The sequence below is a fragment of the Macaca thibetana genome, chromosome 7, assembly GCF_024542745.1.
Source record: "Macaca thibetana thibetana isolate TM-01 chromosome 7, ASM2454274v1, whole genome shotgun sequence".
Classification (NCBI taxonomy): domain Eukaryota; kingdom Metazoa; phylum Chordata; class Mammalia; order Primates; family Cercopithecidae; genus Macaca; species Macaca thibetana.
This window is the reverse complement of record NC_065584.1, coordinates 143554194-143578268: the sequence shown is the minus strand read 5'-3', so window position 1 is coordinate 143578268 and position 24075 is coordinate 143554194. Positions and strand designations below refer to the sequence as shown.

The 24075-nt window shown below is 43.1% G+C and overlaps 2 protein-coding genes and 1 non-coding gene across 3 annotated transcripts in view; 2 read left to right on the top strand and 1 right to left on the bottom strand.

Moving 5' to 3' along the window:
- The window catches only part of MYO1E (myosin IE), a 240413-nt gene that overhangs the window by 156932 nt on the left and 59406 nt on the right, over window positions 1-24075 (top strand). The window contains exons 10-17 of the mRNA XM_050796778.1: window positions 662-858; window positions 3859-3939; window positions 4267-4353; window positions 7982-8068; window positions 9573-9740; window positions 12988-13073; window positions 16081-16162; window positions 23230-23336. Coding sequence (XP_050652735.1) covers window positions 662-858; window positions 3859-3939; window positions 4267-4353; window positions 7982-8068; window positions 9573-9740; window positions 12988-13073; window positions 16081-16162; window positions 23230-23336 — 895 coding nt within the window. The remainder of the gene's footprint in view (window positions 1-661; window positions 859-3858; window positions 3940-4266; window positions 4354-7981; window positions 8069-9572; window positions 9741-12987; window positions 13074-16080; window positions 16163-23229; window positions 23337-24075) is intronic.
- Window positions 5765-5905, top strand: LOC126960493 (U4 spliceosomal RNA). Its single transcript, XR_007728029.1, has one exon. It is a non-coding gene; the product is annotated as a U4 spliceosomal RNA (small nuclear RNA).
- On the bottom strand, window positions 9737-11637 carry LDHAL6B (lactate dehydrogenase A like 6B). Its single transcript, XM_050796832.1, has one exon. It carries the CDS (start codon window positions 11618-11620, stop codon window positions 10361-10363), a length of 1260 nt encoding a protein of 419 aa, XP_050652789.1. The 5' UTR covers window positions 11621-11637; the 3' UTR covers window positions 9737-10360.

Here is a 24075-nt window from a genome sequence, read left to right as displayed (position 1 = left end):
TTCTAATTTCTCCACATCTTGTCTGTCTGTGTTACATATTCAGCTTTTCCAAGGGTTCTTTATTTGGCAAACTATTTTTTGCCTCGTCTAGATTGCTTTCAAGATTTCTTACATATTTTCTATTCTTTCCTCCCTCTTTAGTAACCCTACACGTGCTAAATACTCAATAAACATGGGATTAGTAAACATGGTAATTATTAGTTCAGTAATATCAGGTGCTTCAAAAATGATGCTATGAAAACATTGTACTAAAAAGGAAGAAAACAATATTTGGAGCCAAAGAAATGTTTCTTGATTGAGTTCCTTCCGGGCTGTCTTGCTGGAAGCTTGGAGAGATGTCCATGTTAGGCATTTAACTGTGATCTCGGTAGGAGGGATAGGTTTGCCATCCTTCTTGGATCCCTGATTTGTATTATTGGAAGTCTCAGTCATCGTAGGAATTGACTCATGTAATAAAACAATTGGGAAGAACAAAGGAGATGGATGTGTGTGGGATTACTGATAAGCAGCCTTCACTAGAACATAAGCTCTTGGGGCCTGTGACTGTGCCTTCTATGTATACACATGTGCATGTGCACATAAGTGCCTCCATATGTTTGTGAGATGAATTGGAAGTGTCCCAATTCTGAAAGATTGTCATGTTTTGTTTTATGTTCTACAGTTTTAGCTTTTCCTGCATATCTGCTAGGGATAAACCAGGACCGGTTGAAAGAAAAGCTAACAAGCCGGCAGATGGATAGCAAGTGGGGAGGCAAATCCGAATCCATCCACGTGACCCTCAATGTGGAGCAGGCCTGTTACACCCGGGATGCGCTCGCCAAGGCCCTGCACTCCCGGGTTTTTGATTTCTTGGTAGATGTAAGTAACACAAGTTGATGTTGGTGATGCTTCATATCTTAGCTATAAAGAGTCAAACTAGTAGGCTGGGCGCGGTGGCTCATACCTGTAATCCCAGTACTCTGAGAGGCCAAGCTGGGAGGATCGCTGCAGCCCAGGAGTTTGAGACCAGCCTCTGCAACGTGGTGAGACCCCGTCTCTACAAAAAACACAAAAATTAACCAGGTGTGGTGGCAGGTGCCTGTGGTCCCAGCTACTCAGGAGGCTGAGGTGGGACGATCACTTGAGCCTGGGAGGTCAAGGCTGCAGTGAGCCGAAATTGTGCCACTGTACTGCAGCCTGGGGGGCAGAGTGAGATCCTATCTCCAAAAAAAAAAAAAAAAGTAAAATGACTAATGGTTTTGTGTTCCTGTTCTGGCTCCTTCCTTTCACCCATTACTTTACTTCGCTTTCTGTCCTCTCACTCTGCAATCACTGAATCCTGCATTTCCTTCTAGAACTGCCCAACAAGATACCTTAGCTAAATCTAATATGGTAACAAGTTTCTTCTGGACAAAATATTCAGTAAAGCTAGGAGTAGAGACCAGAAAAAGAGGAGACCCACATTCATGGGCCTTTCTTGATTTGTGGGCCTAAAGATTTAGGAATATGTTTTCCACATACTTCTGTGTTACAAATTAACCCAAAACCTAGCGACTTGAAACCATAAGTGCTTGTTTTCTCAGTTTCTGAGGGTCAGATATTTGGGATCGGCTGAGCTTGGTGGTTCATGCTGATTGGAACTGGTTGTCTGAAGGCTTGACTAGGGTTGGAAGATATGGCTGAAAGATGGATTGCCCGTGTGGCTGTTGGCAGGAGGTCTCAGTCCCTTGCTTCGTGGACCTCTCCTTGAATATCCTCATAACATGATGGTTGGTTTTCCCCAGAGTGAGTGATCTGAAAGACAGCGTGAGCAAGAAGCCAGTCTTTTATGTCCTGATCTTGGACTCACGTATTGTCACTCTGCCACGTTCTGTTTATTAGAAGCAAGTCACTAAGGAACGTCCACACTTAAGGGGAGGGGAATGAGGCTTCACCTTTGGGAGGGAGGAATATCAAAAACTTTCTGCATGTATTTTGAAACTATTAGATATTTTTGGTTATGGTATAATTATATGTGTGTGTGTATGTATATATACACACTCTTACATATGAATATATATTTATGTATGTATATCACATATGTATTCTGACAATTAGTCTTTCAGCAGTGTAGCGCTGCCAGTAACAATCTTGTGTTAATCACTGTAGCCTCTAAATGGTAAAATAATAATACCAGGCAGTTATATAGCACTAACTATATAAGCGCCCAGATACTAAGTATTTTAAAGAGAAAAAACCCTCACTTAATTGTTACAACAACCCTGTGACTTAGGTATTATGATCTCTGCTTTACAGATAAACTAAGGGAGGCATAGATTGATTAAGGAATTTGCCCAAGGTCACTCCATTATTATGTGATTGATCTAGGAGGCCCTAGATTCCTAGCTAGTTTGCTCCTTTGATGTTTATATATTCAAACTAGAAGGACCCTAGTCAAGGGACAACAGGGGGCCGTTCGATCCAAAAGATCTGTATTTGATTCCAGGCACTAACATCTATGTGGCTTAAAGTACGGTTAATGTGGTTAGAGTAGGGTCAGGCAGGACAGGGTAGGAGAAGTATTCTAGGTAGTTCTAGTGGCTATTTAAAGTATAAAATTGCTTGGGAAGGTCAGGGTCATACCAAACAGAAGTCATGCAGTTAGCTTGTTCAGATCCCTCGTTTTACTGAGAAGGGAATGTAGGGCCTGAGCCATGGTGGTTTTACCCAAGGCCAATCGGCAAGAGGGCAGTGCAGTCTGGGACTAGAATCCACGTATCTGTCTGTTTGTTCAGAGCACCTTCCAGCACTGGGCTTCCTACCTACCTTCCTTCCTGTCATCTGTCAGTTTTTTTGTAAGTAGTAAAAGTACATGAATACTCATACAAGTGATCCTAATTTGTGGTGAGATTTACTGGGCACTGACTATGTGTTGTGTATAATTACTCATTTGCTCACAAAAGATGATATATCATTTTGTTTACCTGGAAAACACCTCTGGTACTTCAGAATTCGTCCAGGTATTCAGCACCTCAAAGAATTCTTTGCTTCACTCCTCCCGCACTGCATCCTCCACCAACCCCTCTATCCAAACCTTCCCTGCTGTCATTAAGTCTATTCCCATGAATTGCTTGGCCTCTTCTCACAGCGATTAAGAACACAGATTTAGGCATCATACTGCTTAAATTTAGTCCCAGACCCTGCTTTTTACATAGAACAACCTTAAGCAAGCCTTGGTGTGTGGAAAATTGGGAAAATAATGGTATCACTGCCATTTTGAGAATTGAAATGGGAATTAAGTGAAACAACACATTAAGAGCACTTAACAAACCCTGGCAGAGGTGAATCTTCATAGATGTAAGCAGGTTCTATTATCAATTCAAAGATAATGACTATTGTTACTATCTGCAGATAGCTCACGCTCTCTATAAGCTCCTGGGAACAAGGATTGTCTTGTCCTTAGCATCCCTGGCATATTGTGTTGGGTCATCATTAAATGACTGGTGAATGGAAGACAATGGAAATGACAATTACGGATCCTTTAGTGTGGGTTCTTCGTGTGAACTAGGTTTTACTTCGATCATCCAAGATGACATATTCTTCTAATTGTTAAGACCTCCTGAAAAAGCTGACTCAGCAAGAAATTAATGGTTATCATCATTAAGCAAACATTTTTTGTTTCTACTGTACTCGCTTTTCTGAATCCTGGTGGTTTTCCAAAGCGCTTGCCTTTGCACTGAGAGTTTGTTAATGCAGCAGGTCTCCTGCCTTCACGTTATCCTCTGTTTCCTCCAAGCAGTAGTGTTTGCTATGTAGAGTCCAGCTTCCCTTTCCCCAACGCATGCCCGTTTTTAGTATAAATGGAAAGGAGTTCACTGCCATGCTGTTTACTTTCTCTAGTCGATCAATAAAGCCATGCAGAAAGACCATGAAGAATACAACATTGGCGTCCTAGACATCTATGGCTTTGAAATATTCCAGGTAAGGCCAGTTTGAATAAGTAGGGGTTGAGGAGGGTGGCATATTTCATCTGGCCTGCAAGAAAGAATTCTAGGCAATGCAAACACAAAAAAACAGAAAATATACCACCACCACAACAAAAATACCACTCAGGCTCATTTTGGCCTTTGTGAGTTCTTCACGTACCTTTACCAAATTAGTTTCTCCTAAATATAAACTTCTTTCTATTGATGCATCCAACATTTCTATGAAAGCTTTTCACATGAAGACATTTCAATAAATCACTCAAGAAATGACTTTTAAATGATTTTGTGAAACAATTACATGTGAATAACTTTTTTTTTTCAGAAAAATGGGTTTGAACAGTTTTGTATCAATTTTGTTAATGAAAAACTGCAGCAGATTTTTATTGAACTGACATTAAAGGCGGAACAGGTAAGCAGTCCCTCGTCCTTCATCCTATTCTATTTATAACTTATTTTGTTTACAAGGGTATCGATTTCTGTCTTTTGATAATAGATTTGGGTTCCACTCTTATATTAGGAAACGCACCTAATAAAGTCAGGCAGAAAAACCATACGCCATTGTGGTATTTTAATCCATGAAATATAAATACCATCTGCAGCATTTGCCTTCTTCTTTAAGCAAATGATGCTGTGACGTTGGACATAAGACTGGCTGCTTTTACTATACTGACTCACTGAGCACGTGGGAAATGGGAGCCTAGTTCCAGCCCCAACTGTCTGAGGCATATATTGTGTTCCAAATAAAAGACTTGGTTTTCTCAGATTTACTCCATTCTCAATCTTCCCTAACAATACATGCATTTTTAACAAAGCTGGTATTTCAATACTTACCTGAGGTAACATGCCTTGCTGTAGTTTCTTCTAAAGTTCGGTGCAGGTCGGGTGCTGTGGCTCATGCCTGTAATCCCTAGCACTCTGGGAGGCCAAGTCAGGAGAATTGCTTGAGTCCAGGAGTTCAAGACCAGCCTGCCGGACAAAATGAGACCCCATCCATACAAAAAATAAAACAATTAGCTGGACGTGGTGGCATAAGCCTATCGTCCCAGCTGTCCTGGAGGCTGAAGTGAAAGGATTGCTTGAGCCCAGGAGGTCGAGACTTACATCATCACACCACTGCACTCCATCCTAGGCAACAGAGCAAGACTCTGTTTCAAAAATAAATAGTAGCCAGGTGCAGTGGCTCACGCCTGTAATCCCAGCACTTTGGGAGGCCGAGACCTGCAGACTATTCGAGGTCAGGAATTCGAGACGAGCCTGGCCAACATGATGAAACCCCATCTCTACTAAAAATACAAAAATTAGCTAGGCATGGTGGTGCGTGCCTGTAGACCCAGCTACTCCGGAGGCTGAGGCAGGAGAATCGCTTGAACCCGGGAGGTGGAGCTTGCAGTGAGCTGAGATCGCGCCACTGCACTCCAGCCTGGGCAACAGAGCGAGACTTCGTCTCAAAATAATAATAATAAAAATAAATAAATAAATAGTTCGGTGCAGTTTCCATCGTTTCCTGATAGCATATTGTTTAGGATTCCTGGGGCCACCATAACAAAGCAGCACAAACTGAGTGACTTGAAACAGTAGCAGTTTCTTCCCTCCCAGTTCTGGAGCCCAGAATCTGAAATCAGGAAGTCCTCAGGGCCATACTCCTTCTCAGGATAGAGGGGAGAATCCTTCCTCTTCTAGTTTCTGGTAGCTCCTGACATTTCTTGGCTTCTGGCAGTTTGACTCCAATCTCTGCCTGTGTCTTCACGTAGCCTTTTCCAATGTCCCCCTGTGTCTCTCTCCAAATCTCCGTCTCTTTTCTTTTATGAAGATACCATTTTAGCTTTGTGCAATGGCAATATTTTAGCCAGTGAGGTTTATCTGAGGCATGATTATTGCTAATTGAAAACTTTTCACAATACCCTGCCATGACGACTTGAAATATAGTCGGCATTGACGATTTTTGACAGTCTCTATGGAGAGTGAACTGTTTAAAAAAAAAAAAAAGAAAAAGAAAAAGAAAAGAAAGACACCATTTTTTTTGGATTTCGAGTTCACACTAAACCCAGGATGACTTACTGTGGGGTCCTTAGTGAATTACATTTACAAAGACCTTACTTCCAAACCTCACATTCTAAGGTTCCAGGTGGATGTGAAATTTGGGGGGATACTATTCAAGCCACTGTATACATCAAAGGCTGTTTTGGGGTCATTTAGTTATGGAAGTGTTTATGCCTGTGCTTAGGAAACACCATACCAGCGGGTTTCACGTGACCTTCTGCCCTGGAACCTACCCTTGGTTGTTTTACTGTAGCTACTCTAAGGGGTGGGGAAGGCTAGAGGTTCACATGAAACCCATTGCTACTGTTGCCATCTAAGTCCCTACCATGTCTAGCCCAGTCTCCTGCAGTAGTCTCCAAACTGGTTTGGTCGTCTCCATATGGGTTTCCCGTGAACCTCTAGCCTTCCCCAACCCTTAGAGTAGCCAGAGCAAAACCACCAAGAAAGAGCGCAATAGCCAATGAGATGGGAGCGGGGAGGCAGGGGCTAGATCATATGGGAAATTGTAGGGCATGGCTGAGACTTTGGGTGTTATAGTAAGTGGAATGAGGACCCATTGAAGAATTTTGAGGGAGGAGTGACATGATCTGATTTGTTGTTTGTGTTTTTGAAAGGGTCACTCTGGCTCTGTAGGCTTATAGAGTGGGGTGAGGCAGGGGAAAGCAAACTAGAATGGAAGTTAAAAAACCAGTGATGGGGATACTGCAGGAGACTACGTTAGATGTGGCAGAGACTCAGACGGCGATGGTAGCAGTCCAGGTGGTGAGAGGGAGTATCTGGAGACTGAGAGAATGGGACTTGCTCAAAATAATTAACAATAGCCAAGAAAGAAGGAGCAATCATGGGTGATTCTTAGCTTTATACCCTGGATAACAGGGCTGATGGTGACACTATTTACTGGAGGGTGAGATGAGAAGAGGGGTTGTTTGGAGGTCATGGGAAATATGGAATCAGAATTCCTCTAAACAGGTTAAGTTGGAGAGGCCCATTTATTATGCATCCAAGCGAAGATTCCAGTCTGTAGAATGGATTTGAGTCTGGAACCCCGTGGCGAGATATAGATGAGAAATCAATTCAGGGGTCATTAGCCTGTAGGTGATGTATTTAAAGCCATGGGATTGATAGAAATCACCTAGAGAAGAAGGGCTGAGAAAACAAGAAGGCTGAAAGATTGACCCCTGAGACTCCACCACATATAAAGTTCTGGAAATAAGAAAGAGCTAGCAAAGGAAGCCGGCAAAGTGAAACCAGTGAGGAAAGAAGAAAAAACCAGGATAGTGTCATGGTTTTCAAGTTAAATGAGCCTCTGATAGACTGAAGAACCTTCCCATTAAGTACCTGGATGCTAATCTACTCCTGTCCTATATTTAATTTTAATTTTTATTTATTTATTTATTTTTGAGATGGAGTTTCGCTTTGTCGCCCAGGCTGGAGTGCCGTGGCGCGATCTCGGCTCACTTCAACCTCCACCTCCTGGGTTCAAGCAGTTCTCCTGCCTCAGCCTCCCAAGTAGCTGGGATTATAGGCGCACCCCACCACACCCAGCTACTTTTTGTAATTTTAGTAGAGACGGTTTCACCATGTTGGTCAGAATGGTCTCGAACTCCTGACCTTGTGATCCGCCCACCTCGGCCTCCCAAAGTGCTGGGATTACAGATGTGAGCCACTGCGCCCAGCCCTATGTTAAATTTTAAGTTTTGTGATTTTTTTTGTAACTGGATTTATGAGTTCGGTGCTACTAAATTGCAGTTTTCGTTGGCCAGAAACAATTGTGTGGCAACAATTTCATAGGGTTCAAACTAAACATAAAAATCACCAAGTCATAAAGTGTTCCTTTCCTGTTACCTCTTAGAAAATAAGAAATTAAAGTTCCTGGTATTTGTTGAAGGACATTTAGGTTTTTCTCTTTCATGGGAATTTTTGTCCATTCAGGGTCTGTCCGTGCAGAGCTCTTGCTATTTGGGAAATAATGTGAGTTCCTGGTTTCTGTCTTACAGGAAGAATATGTTCAAGAGGGAATAAGATGGACACCCATTGAGTACTTTAATAATAAAATTGTATGTGACCTCATAGAGAACAAAGTGGTAAGTGTTGGTTTAGTATGTCTTCACTGCTCACAGGTTTACATTAAGTGAGTTTTTGTTCTGTGCCGTTGTTTTAGAACAGGCAAAGTGACAACTCTGATTTGCAGAGAATTTGAGCAATTGTATTAGTTTTCTGTATGTGTGAAAAGAAAACAGTAGGGCTTTATTCTGGCAGTAAATATGAACATGTGGATATGAGTAAAATGTCAATTTACAAATGGAAGTTGTTACTGATTCTAAGAGAAGACAGCTGTCACACGATGACTTAGCATGTGAAGAGCCATAAAACTGGCCCTGTGTTCTAGTCCAACTTCTAGGACTTTAGCCTTAATGACTGATTCAGGCTGGGCATGGTGGCTCATGCCTGTAATCCCAGTACTTTGGGAGGCCGAGGCAAGTGGATCGCTTGAGCACAGGGGTTCAAGACCAGCCCCAGCAACATGGTGAAACCCTGTTTCCAAACACAAAATTTAGCTAATACAAAAATTGTATTAGCTAAATACAAAAATTAGCCAGGCATGGTGGCACGCACCTGTGGTCCTAGCTACTCTGGAGGCTGAGGTGGGAGGATCGCTTGAGCCTGGGAGGTTGAGGCTGTGGTGAGCTGGGATTGTGCCACTGCACTCCAGCCTGGGTGACAGAGCAAGACAAGACCCTGTCTCAAAAGAAAAAAAGATGATTCAAAATAAAAGAAAAGTGATACAGAACAAATATCTCTATAGGATTTTATATATATATATATATATATATAAAAGCCAAACACTGGAAACAGTGAAAACATCCGTAGACAACTTATTTATTTATTTATTTATTTATTTATTTATTTATTTTGAGAGGCATCTCGCTCTGTTGCCCAGGGGTTTCACCATGTTGGCCAGTTGGCCAGGCTGGTCTCGAACTCCAGACCTCATGATCCACCCACCTCGGCCTCCCAAAGTGCTGGGATTACATGCATGAGCCACCATGCCCAGCCAGACAACTTAGTTATTAAACAAATGAGAAATATAGCCATTAAAATAGGAAGTATGAAGAATATGTAAAACATGAGGAATGCTTATAAAATAGTGCTGTGTGAAAAAGGAAATGCATTATAGAGTGTGTACACTAAATAACTATATAAATGATGCCTATATGGGTAACATGCTGAAAGAGAACATTAAGAAATAGATTAGGTCAAAGGAAAATGTTTTTATTTTACTTTTGGATTCTTAAGTCAATTTGGCATGAATATGAGTGAGCAGATAATGATCTGTGCATGACTGTTGGATAAAACTTCAGGGAGTTAAACAGCTTTTTGGAAAATGGAGTTTCCTCCCTCTTTAGATCTAAGTGGTGACTTCCCATTTGGGACTATTAATTGCATTCTTGCCTGAAGGGGAAGACTGACTTTCAAGATGGTATCTTAAGTCTGGGGAGCTGTTTCCTTCCCTAAGAAAGGACCTGATAAGCATTGTCTGTTTTGGAGAGGTCAGTGACTAGGGCCTTGCCTTCTTGCTCCCATCAGAACCCTCCTGGTATCATGAGCATCCTGGATGATGTGTGCGCCACGATGCATGCGGTGGGTGAGGGGGCAGATCAGACACTGCTCCAGAAACTTCAGATGCAGATTGGGAGTCATGAGCACTTCAACAGTTGGAACCAAGGCTTCATCATTCATCATTATGCTGGGAAGGTATGGCCAATATCCATTTTAATGTCTATCTGTTTTAAGCTTTTGGGTCTGTGATCTGGTTTCTCATGAAGCAAATCATATGCCTCGCCGTATTTTATTCATTCAACAAATAGAACTTATTGACTATCAAAAGAAGCAAAACAAAAGATTGTATATACTACTGCATATTTTTTTTGTATGTACATACTTTTATTTTTATACTGTAGAAGAAGCTACTACTTTACAGCGTATAAATGAACATAGGTGTAAGACAGCAAGAATGAAAGAAATAGCATATATCTAATGAAAAGACTCAGAATTTCTAGAACACAATAAATACCTACATCCTACTTTTTGGGAACTAAATGCTAACAACATGTATATAACAAGGCAAGTGGTACCAAAAACACTTAGGAATTTTGTTACATCAGAGGTACCAAAAACACTTAGGAATTGTAAATAAGTATCATCCAGCACGTGGATGCTAAATAAAAGAGCTGGAGGACTAAATAAATAGGAAAGTCACTCTACCTACTTTCCTGTTTCCATCTTTTAGGAATTCAAGTTTATTCAAAATTTCGTTATATAATCCTGTATCTGTGATCTCTTCAATAATTTCGGAATGGTAGTTTTAGACAACTTTAAATCTTGAGCTCCTTCTGAATTTCCCAAAGTGTTTTTGCACTTTTTTTCAGACGGTCCTCTTCTTCAGGGGTCAGCTTTATCTTTATAAGATGGGTAATACCATTCTCTCCCAGGATACAAGGAATACTGAGGAATACTTCTTCATCTATTCCATAGAGGCCCTTAATTATGGTGGAAACTGGATGTGTTCTCCTAAGATTCTTCAAAATACTTTCTGTTAAATCAGCCACAGATAGGCCAATGGCCCAAGAAGTATAACCTTTCATTTTAATAATCTCATAGGCAGTAGCAATCACTTCTTCGTGGACATTTTTCCATTGCTCAGGATCTTTATCAGTTCCTATATCAGAGTTCAGGTCCTTCAAAGGGACACCAGCTATGTTCACTCCACTCCACACAGGAACACTTGAGTCTCCGTGCTCTCCGAGGATCCATCCATGGCAGCTTTCAGAATGGATACCAAGCTTTTGTCCAATCAAGAAACGAAAACGAGCAGTATCCAGGTTACAGCCGCTTCCAATAACACGGTTTTTGGGAAATGCACTCAGCTTCCAAGCTACATAACTTAAGATATCCACTGGATTGGAAACAATAATCAGTTTGCAGTGGGGACTATGCTGGACAATATTGGAAATCATTAACTTGAAGAGGGCCACATTTCGCTGCACTAAATTAAGGCGCGTTTCTCCCTTTTCTTGGCGTGCACCTGCTGTGATAATCACTAGGTTGGAGTTTGCGGTGACAAAGTAATCTTTGCTACAAACAATATTTGGCATTTTCGTGAAAGAGCTGCCATGTTGAAGATCCATCGTCTCACCCTTCAGTTTGCCTTCATCAATATCCACAAGGGCAAGTTCATCGATCAAGCCTTTTAATAAGATGCTGATAGCGCAGGCCATGCCCACCGATCCAGTTCCTATGATGGAGACCTTACTGTGATGAACGGGCTCCTCAGAAGTGAAGCGCTCAATAAGCTCACTCTTCACAGTCGCCATCTTGCTCACGGAGGTGAAGCGCCAGGCGCCCTTTAGTGGGATGCGCGCTGCCTGACGGGGACACAGGGCCATCTTCAGGCACAGGAAATTCGCTCCCACCGAGCTCACTCTCTGGCTGGCCCGCACAAGAGGCACAGTCCAACTCATGGCTGCTCGCTCAAGAAGTGGAGAGAGAGAAACGGCAAAAAGCTGCTGACCAGAACGTTGAGACACCAAGAGAGCCGTTGGCAGGACCTTCAGCCCTCTACTGCGGGTGCGCATGACCCGCCTCCTGGCCCTCTACTGCGGCTGCGCGGGCCTTTCCAGCGTCTCCGACACGTGCTTTCCGTGGGTGCTCAGACTAAGGCAGTGAAGGGCTGCTTCTCTAGCAAGTGATTTCTGGAGTTCGTTTTACAAAGAGTGTTCTCATCAATAGTTGACATGCTGAAGAAGCTAACCCAGATCCCTGGGATTACTAGTTTTTTATTTTTAGTATGAGTGCCAAGGAAAAATGCTTCTATTATCTACAGATGAAAATAAGGTTACGTTTTCTGAACCATGACCCTGCCGGGAAGGATAGGGCGCTGTGCGTTGCGTACCGGTGGCTGCCTGCACCATCTCCCAGCGTCCGAGAAGTGGGCTCCTGCTTTCTGGTCTATGGCGCTGGAGGCCTATTTTGAAAGGATCCCGCTGCCTTGGTGCCAGTCCTGGCCAGGACCCGCACTGGGACAGTCAACTGAAGCTTGAGCAGGGTAGGGGCCAGCTGGGAGTCACTCCAGCACTAAATCTCACCATACTATTGCATATTTTTGGAACATGAATCACCCTGCTACATATATTAGCTGCTGAAGAAATAGATTTTCGTCTTGCCTCTTGCTGGAATCACAGACTGGCATTCCTTGTCTCCTCATGCCGACTGGGAGTATAAATCAAGGCCCAGAGTTCACTTTTGGTGTTTGTTCTCATACAACCCATGAGTATTGGGTGCCTAGTGGGTGCCAGGCTGTGTGGGGCTGCAGATGATAAAAAAGTAATTTGAGGTCATGGTCTTGGGGACTTCCTGGTCCTATGGAAATCCCCTGGTCACATCCATCATCCCAGCTGACCTCTTGTTAAACAGAGTATCTGAGCATGAGTTTCTGGCCAGATTGGTGCAAATTTGATACTGCTTCTGGGAGAAATTGCAAAGCCTCAGATGACATGGCTCATTGCAATGAATTACTGAGCATGAGGGGCTTCACTTTTGCTCTGTCTTAGCTAAAATTTAGGAAAGAATTGAGTTTGTCATTTAGACACCCCTATGAATCCACTGAAAAAGGGGTATGGGGCCTTGAGAGCTGGAGTTCTGATTATGGATCACCTGGGCCATCCAGGCAGGCAGATACTCATCAGCATCTGCAGGTCATCCCCGCTAAGTCAGCTAACAAGTAAGACATGCACAACCTTCCTGTGACAGTGCACAATGAAATCCCAAATGCAACATCTGGAAATCCACACGTTGTGGTGAGGATAGCCATGGCAACTTGTGTTTTTTGTTTGGTGAAATTAGACTTTTTGTTCAATAAACGATTTTGTTCGATGAATCACATTTTGTTCGATGAAATTACATTTTGTTCAATGAAATTAGATTTCTTTCCGTTCTTGGCCAGGTATCCTATGACATGGATGGCTTTTGTGAAAGGAACCGGGATGTGCTTTTTATGGATCTCATCGAGCTTATGCAGAGCAGTGAGCTGTAAGTATGTTTTGCCATAGCTGACAGGGGATATAGGTTTGATGAAATTTTCAATATGAAAACAAACTTATGAGCTGGGTGTGGTAGTGTGCTCCTATAGTCCGAGCGACTCGGGAGGCTGAGGCAGGAGGATCACTTGATCCTAGGAGTTTGAGGCTGCAGTTAGCTATGATCACTCCTATGAATAGCCACTGCCCTCCAGCCAGGCAACATAGGAACACCGTGTCTCTAATAAAGAAAAAACAAAAACAAAACAAAACACCTGTGATGTTTAGTGGTTAGGATTTTGTTCCTTCGTGCTATTGGGTCTGGATTATTATTGATCTATTTGGTTTCTCAAAATAGCTTTCTTTTCTCTATATCAGTCTGTCCCTTTTATGTCCCTAACACTTCATGCACCCAAATTCCAAGTGCCATCTACAGGTCCTTGAGGGCATCAGACTTTCTACCTTTCAATACTATTATCAGGGAGAAGTGAGTCCACTGGCTTTGGATTGGGATGGCCATTTCTGACCATTTAAGAGTGGAACAGTCTGGTTCTATGACATTTTGCCCTTGAACTCTTCTTCATGGTCTTTGAATTTTTAAAGATGCTTAGTGGCTTAGCAAGACCCACATTAACCAGAGTCCCTGAAGTACTTAAGAAATGGCTTGAGAAGTGTGGGAGGGACAACTAAAGAAGGGGTGACTCAGAGATCCATTTTAACTCCCAAGACCCTGTTTCATCTATAGGGGTAGAACAGTGGGGGTTATCCCCCTTGCACACTGCTAGAACTGTCAGGACCACCTCTGCCTTCCTCCCCTCTTCCCTGAAAAGGTTCTCAAGATCCTGGATAACACATAAGAAGATGTAATTTACATGAGCAGGTCCATGCTTGCAAGGCAAGGCCCATGCATGCCAGATCTAACAATTTCTAGAGCTTATTTCAAGTAAGAGCTGCCCTTCTGGTCTCTATTACTTAAGCTGTCACAACAGCAAGGCCAGTTCCTCTAATCAACAGCAGCGAGCCTGATAATTTCCTAATAAAGGACTGACTGCAATGAAAGCAAAGCAAGAGTTTCCTTTTCAGGCCCTGGACAGCTGTTCTGCTCCATTTAATTCTCTCTCTGTCGCTCCCTGCCCCTCCTCACCCTCTGCTCTCCATCTCTGCCCTTCTTTGCAGTCACACCACCATTTTTGAGATTTTGCATTTCTTTTTATTCACAACATACAAAATCGATCGGTTCTTCTCTGAGATGGTTAGGTAAGCCACAAGTCCTGGCTTGTGGGTTTTATGGCAGTCAGGTGCAGACTTGCTTCCAGAGATTGTTTTTAAAAACTTATTAAAATTCCTGCCAAGTTTAAGAGCTATTATTGCTTCCATATAAACTGCTGTCATATAGACATGGCCTATTATTTTATAAACACATTTGATGTCAAAATCTGTAGTCGTGTCTGGTCAAGTTAAAAGTAGATTGCTGGGGAGACTTCCTGGAACATTCAAGATGCCCAAAAAGTCATTGAGGAGGAAGTGAGTTTGAATTTGAATGTCAGATTGCTAATTTACGTGGATCCCGTCATTCACCCAGTCAGCAAATATATATTATGGACCAACTGTGTACCATGCTATGCTTCAGACACACCAGGGACACTAAGATGAGGAAGGCATTGTCCCTGTCCTATTGCTAGTGAGGCAGACGTGAAAACACATGCAGCTCAAATAACACCACTAATGAAAGTATATACAGGCCGGGCACGGTGGCTCACGCCTGTAATCACAGCACTTTGGGAGGCCAGGGCAGGTGGATCACGAGGTCAAGAAATCGAGACCATCCTGGCCAACATGGTGAAACCCTGTCTCTACTAATAATACAAAAATTAGCTGTGTGTGATGGTGTGCGCTTGTAGTCCCAGCTACTCAGGAGGTTGAGGCAGGAGAATCTCTTGCACCTGGGAGGCAGAGGTTGCAGTGAGCCAAGATCACGCCACTGCACTCCAGCCTGGCGATAGAGTGAGACTTTGTCTCAAAAAAAAAAAAAAAAAAAAAAAGAAAGTATATTCAGGAGGCAGAGTGCTTGTGATTTGTTACTGCTCCACTTAAAATTGCTCATACTCAAAAGCAGTTTGTCAGGGTTTTCTGTGTAGAGCTGGGAACAGTGTGCTACTGGCATCTGGTGAACAGAGACCATGGATGCTGCTAAATATCCCACAATATGTAGAAGAGGCCCCCTCCTTAGCCCCCAACAAAGAATTATTCAGCCGCAGATACCAGTGGTGCCCAGGCTCAGAAACTGCTCTAGAGCAAAGCAGCATCTGCACTGAATCCAGATATTTCATATAATTCCCTGAGTTCTGGTCTAGCTTGCTTGTGTTAACAAACACATGCTGGCCAGGTGCAGTGCCTCACGCCTGTAGTCCCAACACTTCCAGAGGCTGAGGCAGTAACACCTCTTGAGCCCAGTTGTTTGAGACCAGCCTGGGAAACATGGCAAAACCCATCTCTATAGAAAATACAAGAATTAGCTGGATGTGGTGGCACCTGCCTATAGTCCCAGTCACTCAGGAGGCTGAGGTGGGAAGATGGCTTGAGCCTGGGAGGTCGAGGCTGCAGTGAGCCATGATTGAACCCCTGCAGTCCGGCCTGGGCAACAGAGCGAGACCCTGTCTCAAAAACAAAAGAAAACGAAAACCTGAAATCCCCTGCTGACCTCCCTCCGTTATGTTCTACTGTCAAGATATACCTCAATTCCTGTGACTAGGGACGTTGGAAAGCAACATTTTAAAATTTATTTTGCAGTCTTTGATTCCAAGTTGCTTATATCTTAGAATTCTTTCCTTTCATGTCTTTCGTCCATCGTTCATTTCCCCAAGTCACATCTTGATGGCCTGCGCTGTGAGTCAGATGGCTTTTCTGTAGCCAAGGTTATGTGCCTGGGGACGGCCCTCCACCCCATCCTCTAAAAAGGCAGGCTTTCAGACCCCAAGGTACTTACAGATTGCTAATTCATTCTCTTTCTCATTTTCCAGGCCTTTCATAAAGTCTTTATTTCCGGAAAATCTGCAAGCTGACAAGAAAGGGCGCCCAACTACTGCCGGAAGCAAAATAAAGGTTAGTTCTATTTTAGGAAATTTATAGATTCTTAAAAGGGCTAGGGCTTCCTAGGAGTCAGGAACTGCACCCCTGGGCCAGGATACGAGGTCAGCGAGATGTGAGGAGATGGTTACAGAAGATGCTCAGAAGTAATGTCGCTGCTTGTTAAAAGGTTCCAGGAAGCAAGCTGAATTTGACTTGGCTGTACCAAAATCTTAAATGGTTTAAGTACCTCATAGCTTAATAGTCAGCAGCTGATAATCAGCTACTTTCTAAGAGAAAATGGCTTTGTACAGAATCTGGAAGAATTTATGTTAATTAACTATCAGGGAAATGTTGTGGTTCGGAGCCATGTTTTGGATATTGATAACAGTTTTCCAGGCCAAGCCCAAAAACCTGCCAGTTATGGAACGTTACTTGCCAGAAATTCTACTTGGTCTTTTAGGGGCAATTTATGCGTCCCTCCTCACTGGGCCCTGCAGGCCTTTCCTTGCTGGGAATTGAAGACACATCTGGCCACATGGTGTCTCAAAGTCTGAAGAAAATCTTACAGTGTTTCTCAGGAAGTAGGCAGGGTTCTGTGGTACCTGAGCCATTGTGTGGCAAAATTCGTTGTCCCTAATTACACTCTGAATTAAGAGTTTGTGGGCCGGGTGCAGTGGCTCATGCCTGTAATCCCAGCACTTTGGGAGGCCGAGGCAGGCGGATCACCTGAGGTCGGGAATTCAAGACCAGCCTGACCAACATGGAGAGGAGAAACCCTGTCTCTACTAAAAATACAAAATTAGCCAAGCGTGGTGGTGGGCGCCTATAATCCCAGCTACTCAGGAGGCTGAGGCAGGAGAATCACTTGAGCCCGGGAGGCAGAGGTTGCAGTGAGCCAAGATAGCGCCATTGCACTCCAGCTTGGGCAAGAAGAGTGAAACTCTGTCTCAAAAAAAAAAAAAGTCTGTGTCAGCCACATGTAGTGGTTCAGGCCTGTAATCCCAACACTTTTGGAGGCCAAGGAGGGAGGATTACTTGATCCCAGGAGTTTGAGACCAATCTGTGCGACATAATGAGAACCCCATCTCTACTAAAAATAAAAATTAGGTGTGGTGGCTCACACCTATGCTCTTAGCTACTTGGGAGGCTGAGGCAGGAGAATCACTTTAGTCAAGGAAGTCAAAGCTACAGTGAGCTGTGATTGCCCCAGTCTGGGGGACAGAACGAGACCCTATCTCAAAAAAAAAAAAAAAAAAATTGTTTTTGTCATTGTGTCACACACACTTAATCTTGTAACTCTAAGAAATATTCACTAAGCTATTTTTAAAAATCATGCTGGTTAAGAATAATTTTTTTAAAAAATTATACCAGCTAAATACTTCCTCAGTTTTTCAATCAAAGGAATGGTTGAGTGACAGCAGGGCTTTGAGTTTGCTTGCCTGTGTTTGAATCTCAGCTCTGGCTTTTCCTCGCTGTGTGCTTGCCAAGGTGTTACTTATGCTCTCAGTGCCCTCACCGCTTCCCTGTAAAATGGAGATATTGGTGTCTATCTTAAGAGATTACTGTGATGCTTCAGCTTCGTAATTCATCGGAAGCATGTAACGCAGTGCCTAAGGCATACTGAACACAAGATGTATATATGTGCTCTGACTACATTCTTCCCCTTTAGCCCCATTCCTATATCACCGTTGTTGGTCTCTGCTTAATTGTTGCTTTTTCCTTTTTTGTAAAGTTGGGTTCTCACAATGTCACCCAGGCTGGTCTTGAACTCCTGGGCTCAAGCAATCCTCCCGCCTCAGCCTCCCAAAGTGCTGGGATTACAGGTGCTGCAAGCAACCGAGTCCAACCTGGGCTTTCAGCTGTAGGGTAGAGCCCTCTGAGTGTCAAGAACATCATATTGAAAGAACTAGAGAAATTTAGTAGCCCCAGGACAGCCACTGGGTTAGGCTCACTGGAGCAGAAAGCTGAAGGCAGAAAACAGATGAAATTCTCATGAGGCCCAGATATTACTGTCTGTGTGAAGTTTCTGACTCATGCCTTTACTGCAAAGTGCTGGATAAGGATTAACTCTGGGCTGGAAAATCGAGTCATAAGACTGTCACATTCAGATCCAAGGGGCCCGGATCATCCAGGTTATGATGACTCATTTCCAAGTGGTCTGGATTATTCTCTATAAAAAGGAGAGCAAGGGTAGGGACACTTTTTTCCTCCTTGAAGATTTGTCCCCTTTCTTTTCCTTCATATGCTTGTCTGGTTGAAGGTTCAAAGTGCCATCATTGTGTGGGGTGTTTCCAAAATGTTTAGGTTTACAAGTCTCAGGCCCTTTTCTAGGGAGGTCAAGCTGAAGTCAGCCAGTTTACCTAAAGAGAGTACAGCATGTTTTCCCACCTCCAGGCACACTCTCCTCGGTGGATGTTGTGACCTCTGTCTGCCTGGCTGTCTGCCTCCACATAGGAATAAAAGTTTCTCCCAGTACCTCTTACAGCTACAAAGCCATGGCCCAATCTCCGATACATTCCATATCCACAGTATTTTGCAGACATCACTGTCATCTTAACAATATCCCTGAGGCATAAGCATTTAAAAGGGTTCTGAGTTCCTTGAAAAAAAAATTAAACTGGTGTTCAAGGTCATCGTAATGTTATATATTTCATTATCTTGTAATTATTTAAACATGTAAACTGATTTGCAGGATTTAACTAATATTCATTTGATGGGAACTCTTATTATCTTGATTATAAATAAAAGTATAAATATAGTAATATTTAATAGCACTTGATTTTGAGGTTTTACTTAATTCGATATTATTGTGTCTGGAAGGGACCAGTACAGGTTGAGCATCCCAAATCCTGAAATGCTCCAACGAGCATTTCCTTTGAGCATCATGTTGGTGCTCAAAAAGTTTCAAATTTTGGAGCATTTTGGATTTCAGCTTTTCAGATTCGGGATACTCTACTATAAAGTATAATGCAGGCCGGGCACGGTGGCTCATGGCCACCTAGCACTTTGGGAGGCCAATGTGGGTGGATCATTTCAGGCCAGTCTGGCCAACATGGTGAAACCCCATCTCTACTAAAAATACAAAAATTAGGCCGGGCGCAGTGGCTCATGCCTGTAATCCCAGCACTTTGGGAGGCCGAGGCAGGCGGATCACGAGGTCAGGTGATCAAGACCATCCTGGCTAATATGGTGAAACCCCGTCTCTACTAAAAATACAAAAAACTTAGCCGGGTGTGGTCGCGGGCACCTGTAGTCCCAGCTACTCGGGAGGCTGAGGCAGGAGAATGGCGTGAACCTGGGAGGCAGAGCTTGCAGTGAGCCAAGATTGCGCCACTGCACTCCAGCCTGGGTGACAGAGCGAGACTCCGTCTCAAAAAAAAAAAAAAAATTAGCTGGGCATGGTGGAGGGCGCCTATAATCCCAGCTACTCAGGAGGCTGAGGCAGGAGAATCACTTGAGCCCAGGAGATGGAGGTTGCCGTGAGCCGAGATTGTGCCATTGATGTGTCAGCCTGGGCGACAGAGCGAGACTCCGTCTCAAAAAATGAAAGTATAATGCCAATATTCCAAAATCTGAAAAAATCCAAAATCCGAAGCACTTCTGGTCCCAAGCATTTCGGATAAGGAATACTCGTCCCATATTTAAATTAGAGTGAAAGATTGATGGTACAGAGAAACAGAATCAAGCCCAGAGGTGGCAAAGACGGACTGGTTACAGCTTTACCTGAGTGCAGCTGGAGCTGTAAGGGACATGACAGAGGAGGTGTAGGCATCATGTAGGTGATTGGATTGGTTGGGGATTTTTTTGGTTTGTTTTTTGTTTTTGTTTTTTATGTGTGTGTGTGAAATGGAGGCTTGCTCTGTCACCCAGGCTGAAGTACAGCGATGTGATCTTGGCTCACTGCAACCTCCGCCTCCCAGATTCAAGCGATCCTCCTGCCTCAGCCTCCAAAGTGGCTGGACTACAGGCGGCACCACCATACCTGGCTAATTTTTGGGTTTTTTTTTTTTTTTAGTAGAGATGAGTTTTCACCATGTTGGCCAGGCTGGTCTCAAACTCCTGACTTCAATTGATCCGCCTGTCTCAGCCCCACAAAGTGCTGAGATTACAGGAGTGAGCCATTGCACCTGGGCTGATTGTTTGTTTTTTAATGTCTATTTCAATCTCTAGATTAAATTAGAGGTCTTCTAGTTCAACCTACTTAGTTTACAGATAGAGAACTGAGGGCCAGAGAAATCTAGTGATTAGTCATGTAGCTTGCAAATAAAGGTGCCAGGACCCACAGTCAGGCCTGCTGTCATCTCTGAAGGTAGAAGAGGAGCTTTCACTCTAAGCCCTTTCTCACTGTGCTGTCTGTATATTTTAACACCTGCTTCTGTTGAGCAAGTGCTATTGGTGCCTTTCTGTCCTAACTCAGAGACCCTTCTTGGCTGGAATCAGAATTAAATTGAGTTACTGCTTCACAACCACCTCAGCAGACATCTTAAGTTGACCCAAGGCTGGGCACAGTGGTTCATACCTGTAATCTCAGCACTCTGGGAGGCCAAGGGGGGAAGATTGCTTGAGGCCAGGATTGGAGACCAGCCTGGGAAATATAGTGAGACCCCATCTCTACAAAAACATTTTTTTAAAAATTAGCTGGGTGTGGTGGCATGTGCTTCCAGTCCCAGGTTACACAGAGGGCTTAAGTGGAAGGATCATTTGAGCTTGGGTGGCCTAGGCTGCAGTGATCTGTGATCATGCCACTCTACTCCATCCTGGACAACAGAGCAAGATCGTGTTTCAAAAATTAAAAATAAATAAATAAAGTTGACCCATGGCTATTGAAATGCAGGATAATTTTGATGGTTAAGATGTATTTCTATTTGCTGAAATTATTCACAGCCTGGTGGCTTCTGTCTAACCCTACCTCTTCCAGTTAATTCCTTTTATATCACACTAAAAGATCCCATCTCTTTGTCAGCAAGGCAGGATAGCATTGTTGCCAAAGAACAGGCTTGGTAGCCTGTGGATGCCGGTTCAAGCTTTGCTTCTCTTGCATGCAGATTGTGTCATCTTGAGCAATACTTTGTTTCTTTAAGGCTCAGCTTTCTCATCTAAAAACAGGAATAATATTAAATAGTAGCTACCTCTTCAGGTTGTTGTGGGGCATAAATGAGATAATCCATGTATCTAATCCATGCTGCTAACTCAGTAAATGTTATCTGTCACTATTTTAGCTGGAGAGGAATATGGCAAGTGACTTATAAACTTAAGTCACACTTGCCTCTGTATGTTTTCTTATGCTGAGGTGAGAAAGAAGGAATGCTGTTAAATACTTAGGACAAAAGAGTTTGCCAAGTTATTCTTGGAAATTATAAATTGTAGGCCAGGCGCAGTGACTCACGCCTGTAATCCCAGCACTTTGGGAGTCCGAGGCAGGTGGATCACCTGAGGTCAGGAGTTCAAGACCAGCCTGACCAACATGGTGAAACCCCGTCTCTACTAAAATTACAAAAATTAGCTGGGCCTGGTGGCATGTGCCTGTAGTCCCAGCTACTCAGGAGGCTGAGGCAGGATAATCGCTTGAATCTGGGAGGCGGAGGTTGCAATAAGCTGAGACCACGCCACTGCACTCCACCCTGGGCCACAGAGTAAGACTCTGTCTCAAAAAAAAAAAAAAAAAAAAAAAAAAAAAAAAAAAAAGTTGTAATTAAATACAAAACTAAAATCTAAAATAAAGTTTAAAAAATTAAGAATTTGGGGACTTTAAGAAAAAAAAGCTGTGTTATATTCAACTCTGCAGTCCCTCTCCGGCTCTACCTGATGTGTTGGAAAAATCATCAAATTTGTTGTCAATTGCAGTCTACATCATCAAAGAACATAAGAGACAATTTACTTTTTCATTATAGGACTTTGCTTTGATCATGCAACCTCTGCAGCCCTGTCTGTCCTCAATTTCAAGCATCGCAAAGAAAGCTATTTCCTGCACATCTAAACAGAGAATTTCATTCACCAATGAATATCTTGCTTTGAATATACTCAATAGTTTTTCTCAAGGGTTTCAGATTTCCGAAACCCATGAAAACAGAAAAGTCCTAATTGAGAGAGGGTTGTCTCTTGCAAGCAAATCCCTTCTGCTGACTTTGTAATGGTTTTCTGGCTTTGGAGGTCCCTTTTGGCTTTTTTCTTTTAGAGGTTTTCTCTCTTCATGCTGCTTTGCTTGGAAGTGGAGTTCGCATGTGTACCACATCCTTGGACCCACAGGGCGTGCTCAGCTGTGGGGTGGGAATGCTGATGTGAGCTCTACTCCCGTTTCTTCAAACAAAGGTTGAGATTCTCAGGGTTCAAAATACTTCGTAAGCAATTTCTGCTTTATGTGGCTTTTTCTGCTTGAATCCATTTATACTTTGGGTACCCAGCGCACAGGCATTAATAGATGGTTTTATATGGAATATTCTAGATTTGCGAAGAAGTGAGATATCAGCCACAGATAAAGTGTTCAGACTCCGCAGGTTTTTAAATGGACATATTGAGGAAGAAACTGAATGAAATGGCATATCAAAAGTTTATAAATTCTCAAATTTTTATGAATCTCCAATTCTTTAACTATGAATTTTAATCACTTTAGCAAAGTGATTCTTCATTAGTTGGATTGCCAGAAAAGAGAATGTAGGGGATTTGATGATTTATCCTTACAAATAATTTTGGGGGCAAAAAGTTAATGAGAACAATATATCTTCAAAGGCCCTCTATCAGTCTAAAATGAACTTAGTTTGTTAACTGACATGCTTTACTGTACCACTTGAAAATCATGTTGTATGTGAAGATTTATTGGGATTTTTGCTTTTTGTTGTTGTTCTGTTTTCTTAACTGTATTAAAAATGCCTAGTTGCTTTTGAAGATTGAATTTCAAACCCATTTAGGAGTGATAAAGTCATCATAAAAGTCGGCAAAGCTTTCGGAAAGTTTAGTAGACCTGACTTAAGCTTAATGAGCAGATTGTCATGAAGATTAATTCCTAGCTATATATTTCTACATTAGAGTTTTACAAGCCTCCTTTGAAATTTGGTCTTCTGTAGAGAAAGTTCCGTGATGCTGATACTGCTCTTCCTTTCTAGAAACAAGCCAATGACCTCGTGAGCACCCTGATGAAATGTACGCCTCACTACATTCGCTGCATCAAGCCAAATGAAACCAAGAAGCCCAGAGACTGGGAGGAAAGCAGGTATAAGAGGAAACCAGCTTAGGTGGGGCCGGGACCTTTTTCCCTCTGCTCCAGGTGAGCTGTCCTCCGTCACAGGCAGGAGCAGTGTCAGTTGCCCGCACATGTCTTTGTCGTGCTCTTGCGTCTTAACTTTTTCAGGACAAAGGCTATATACTGTTTCTCCTCTGTGTCATTTCCTAAAATGTTAGCAGTGCCATTCATTTCAGAATTAGCAGTTTGTAGTGTTGATCTTGGCTAGTCTGGGGGCAGATGGAAAAAAAACAAAACATAACCTCATACCGCAGAGTCACAATGGTTTTAAAATGAGTTTGAGGTTCTGTGTAGACATTCTTAGTACACCCAGCCCCTGATCGGACCCACAGGATGTGGCCTAGAATGCTTAGCTTGGGGTGGAAAGTGAAGGGCGGAAGACCTGGTAGAAATACGGTCCGTTATTTGCTATGCCTCATGAAGACACCGGGACACGCTGGAGGCTCTGGCATTCCCCCTAAGCACCGTGCTGATGAGCAGAACGACTCTGGGAGGAAAGATGTCAAAGGGAAGATGTCAAAGGGAAATGTGGAGCACAAGAATTCAGCGAGCCCTTTCTGCCCTGACTTCCAAGGAAGCCCACGTCACTGTTCCTCCCACAACTAGCATTTAGGGAAGTGGCCTGGGCAGGAGGAAATGGCGGCATTGAGTAGGAGGCTAGAGGGTGTGAATTTTGTGGCCCACTGGGGGACCCAGACACACATTGTTC

What these genes read in the sequence shown, in the direction of transcription:
- LDHAL6B (XM_050796832.1), bottom strand. Translation starts at nt 11,620, where the DNA reads ATGCGCACCCGCAGTAGAGGGCTGAAGGTCCTGCCAACGGCTCTCTTG.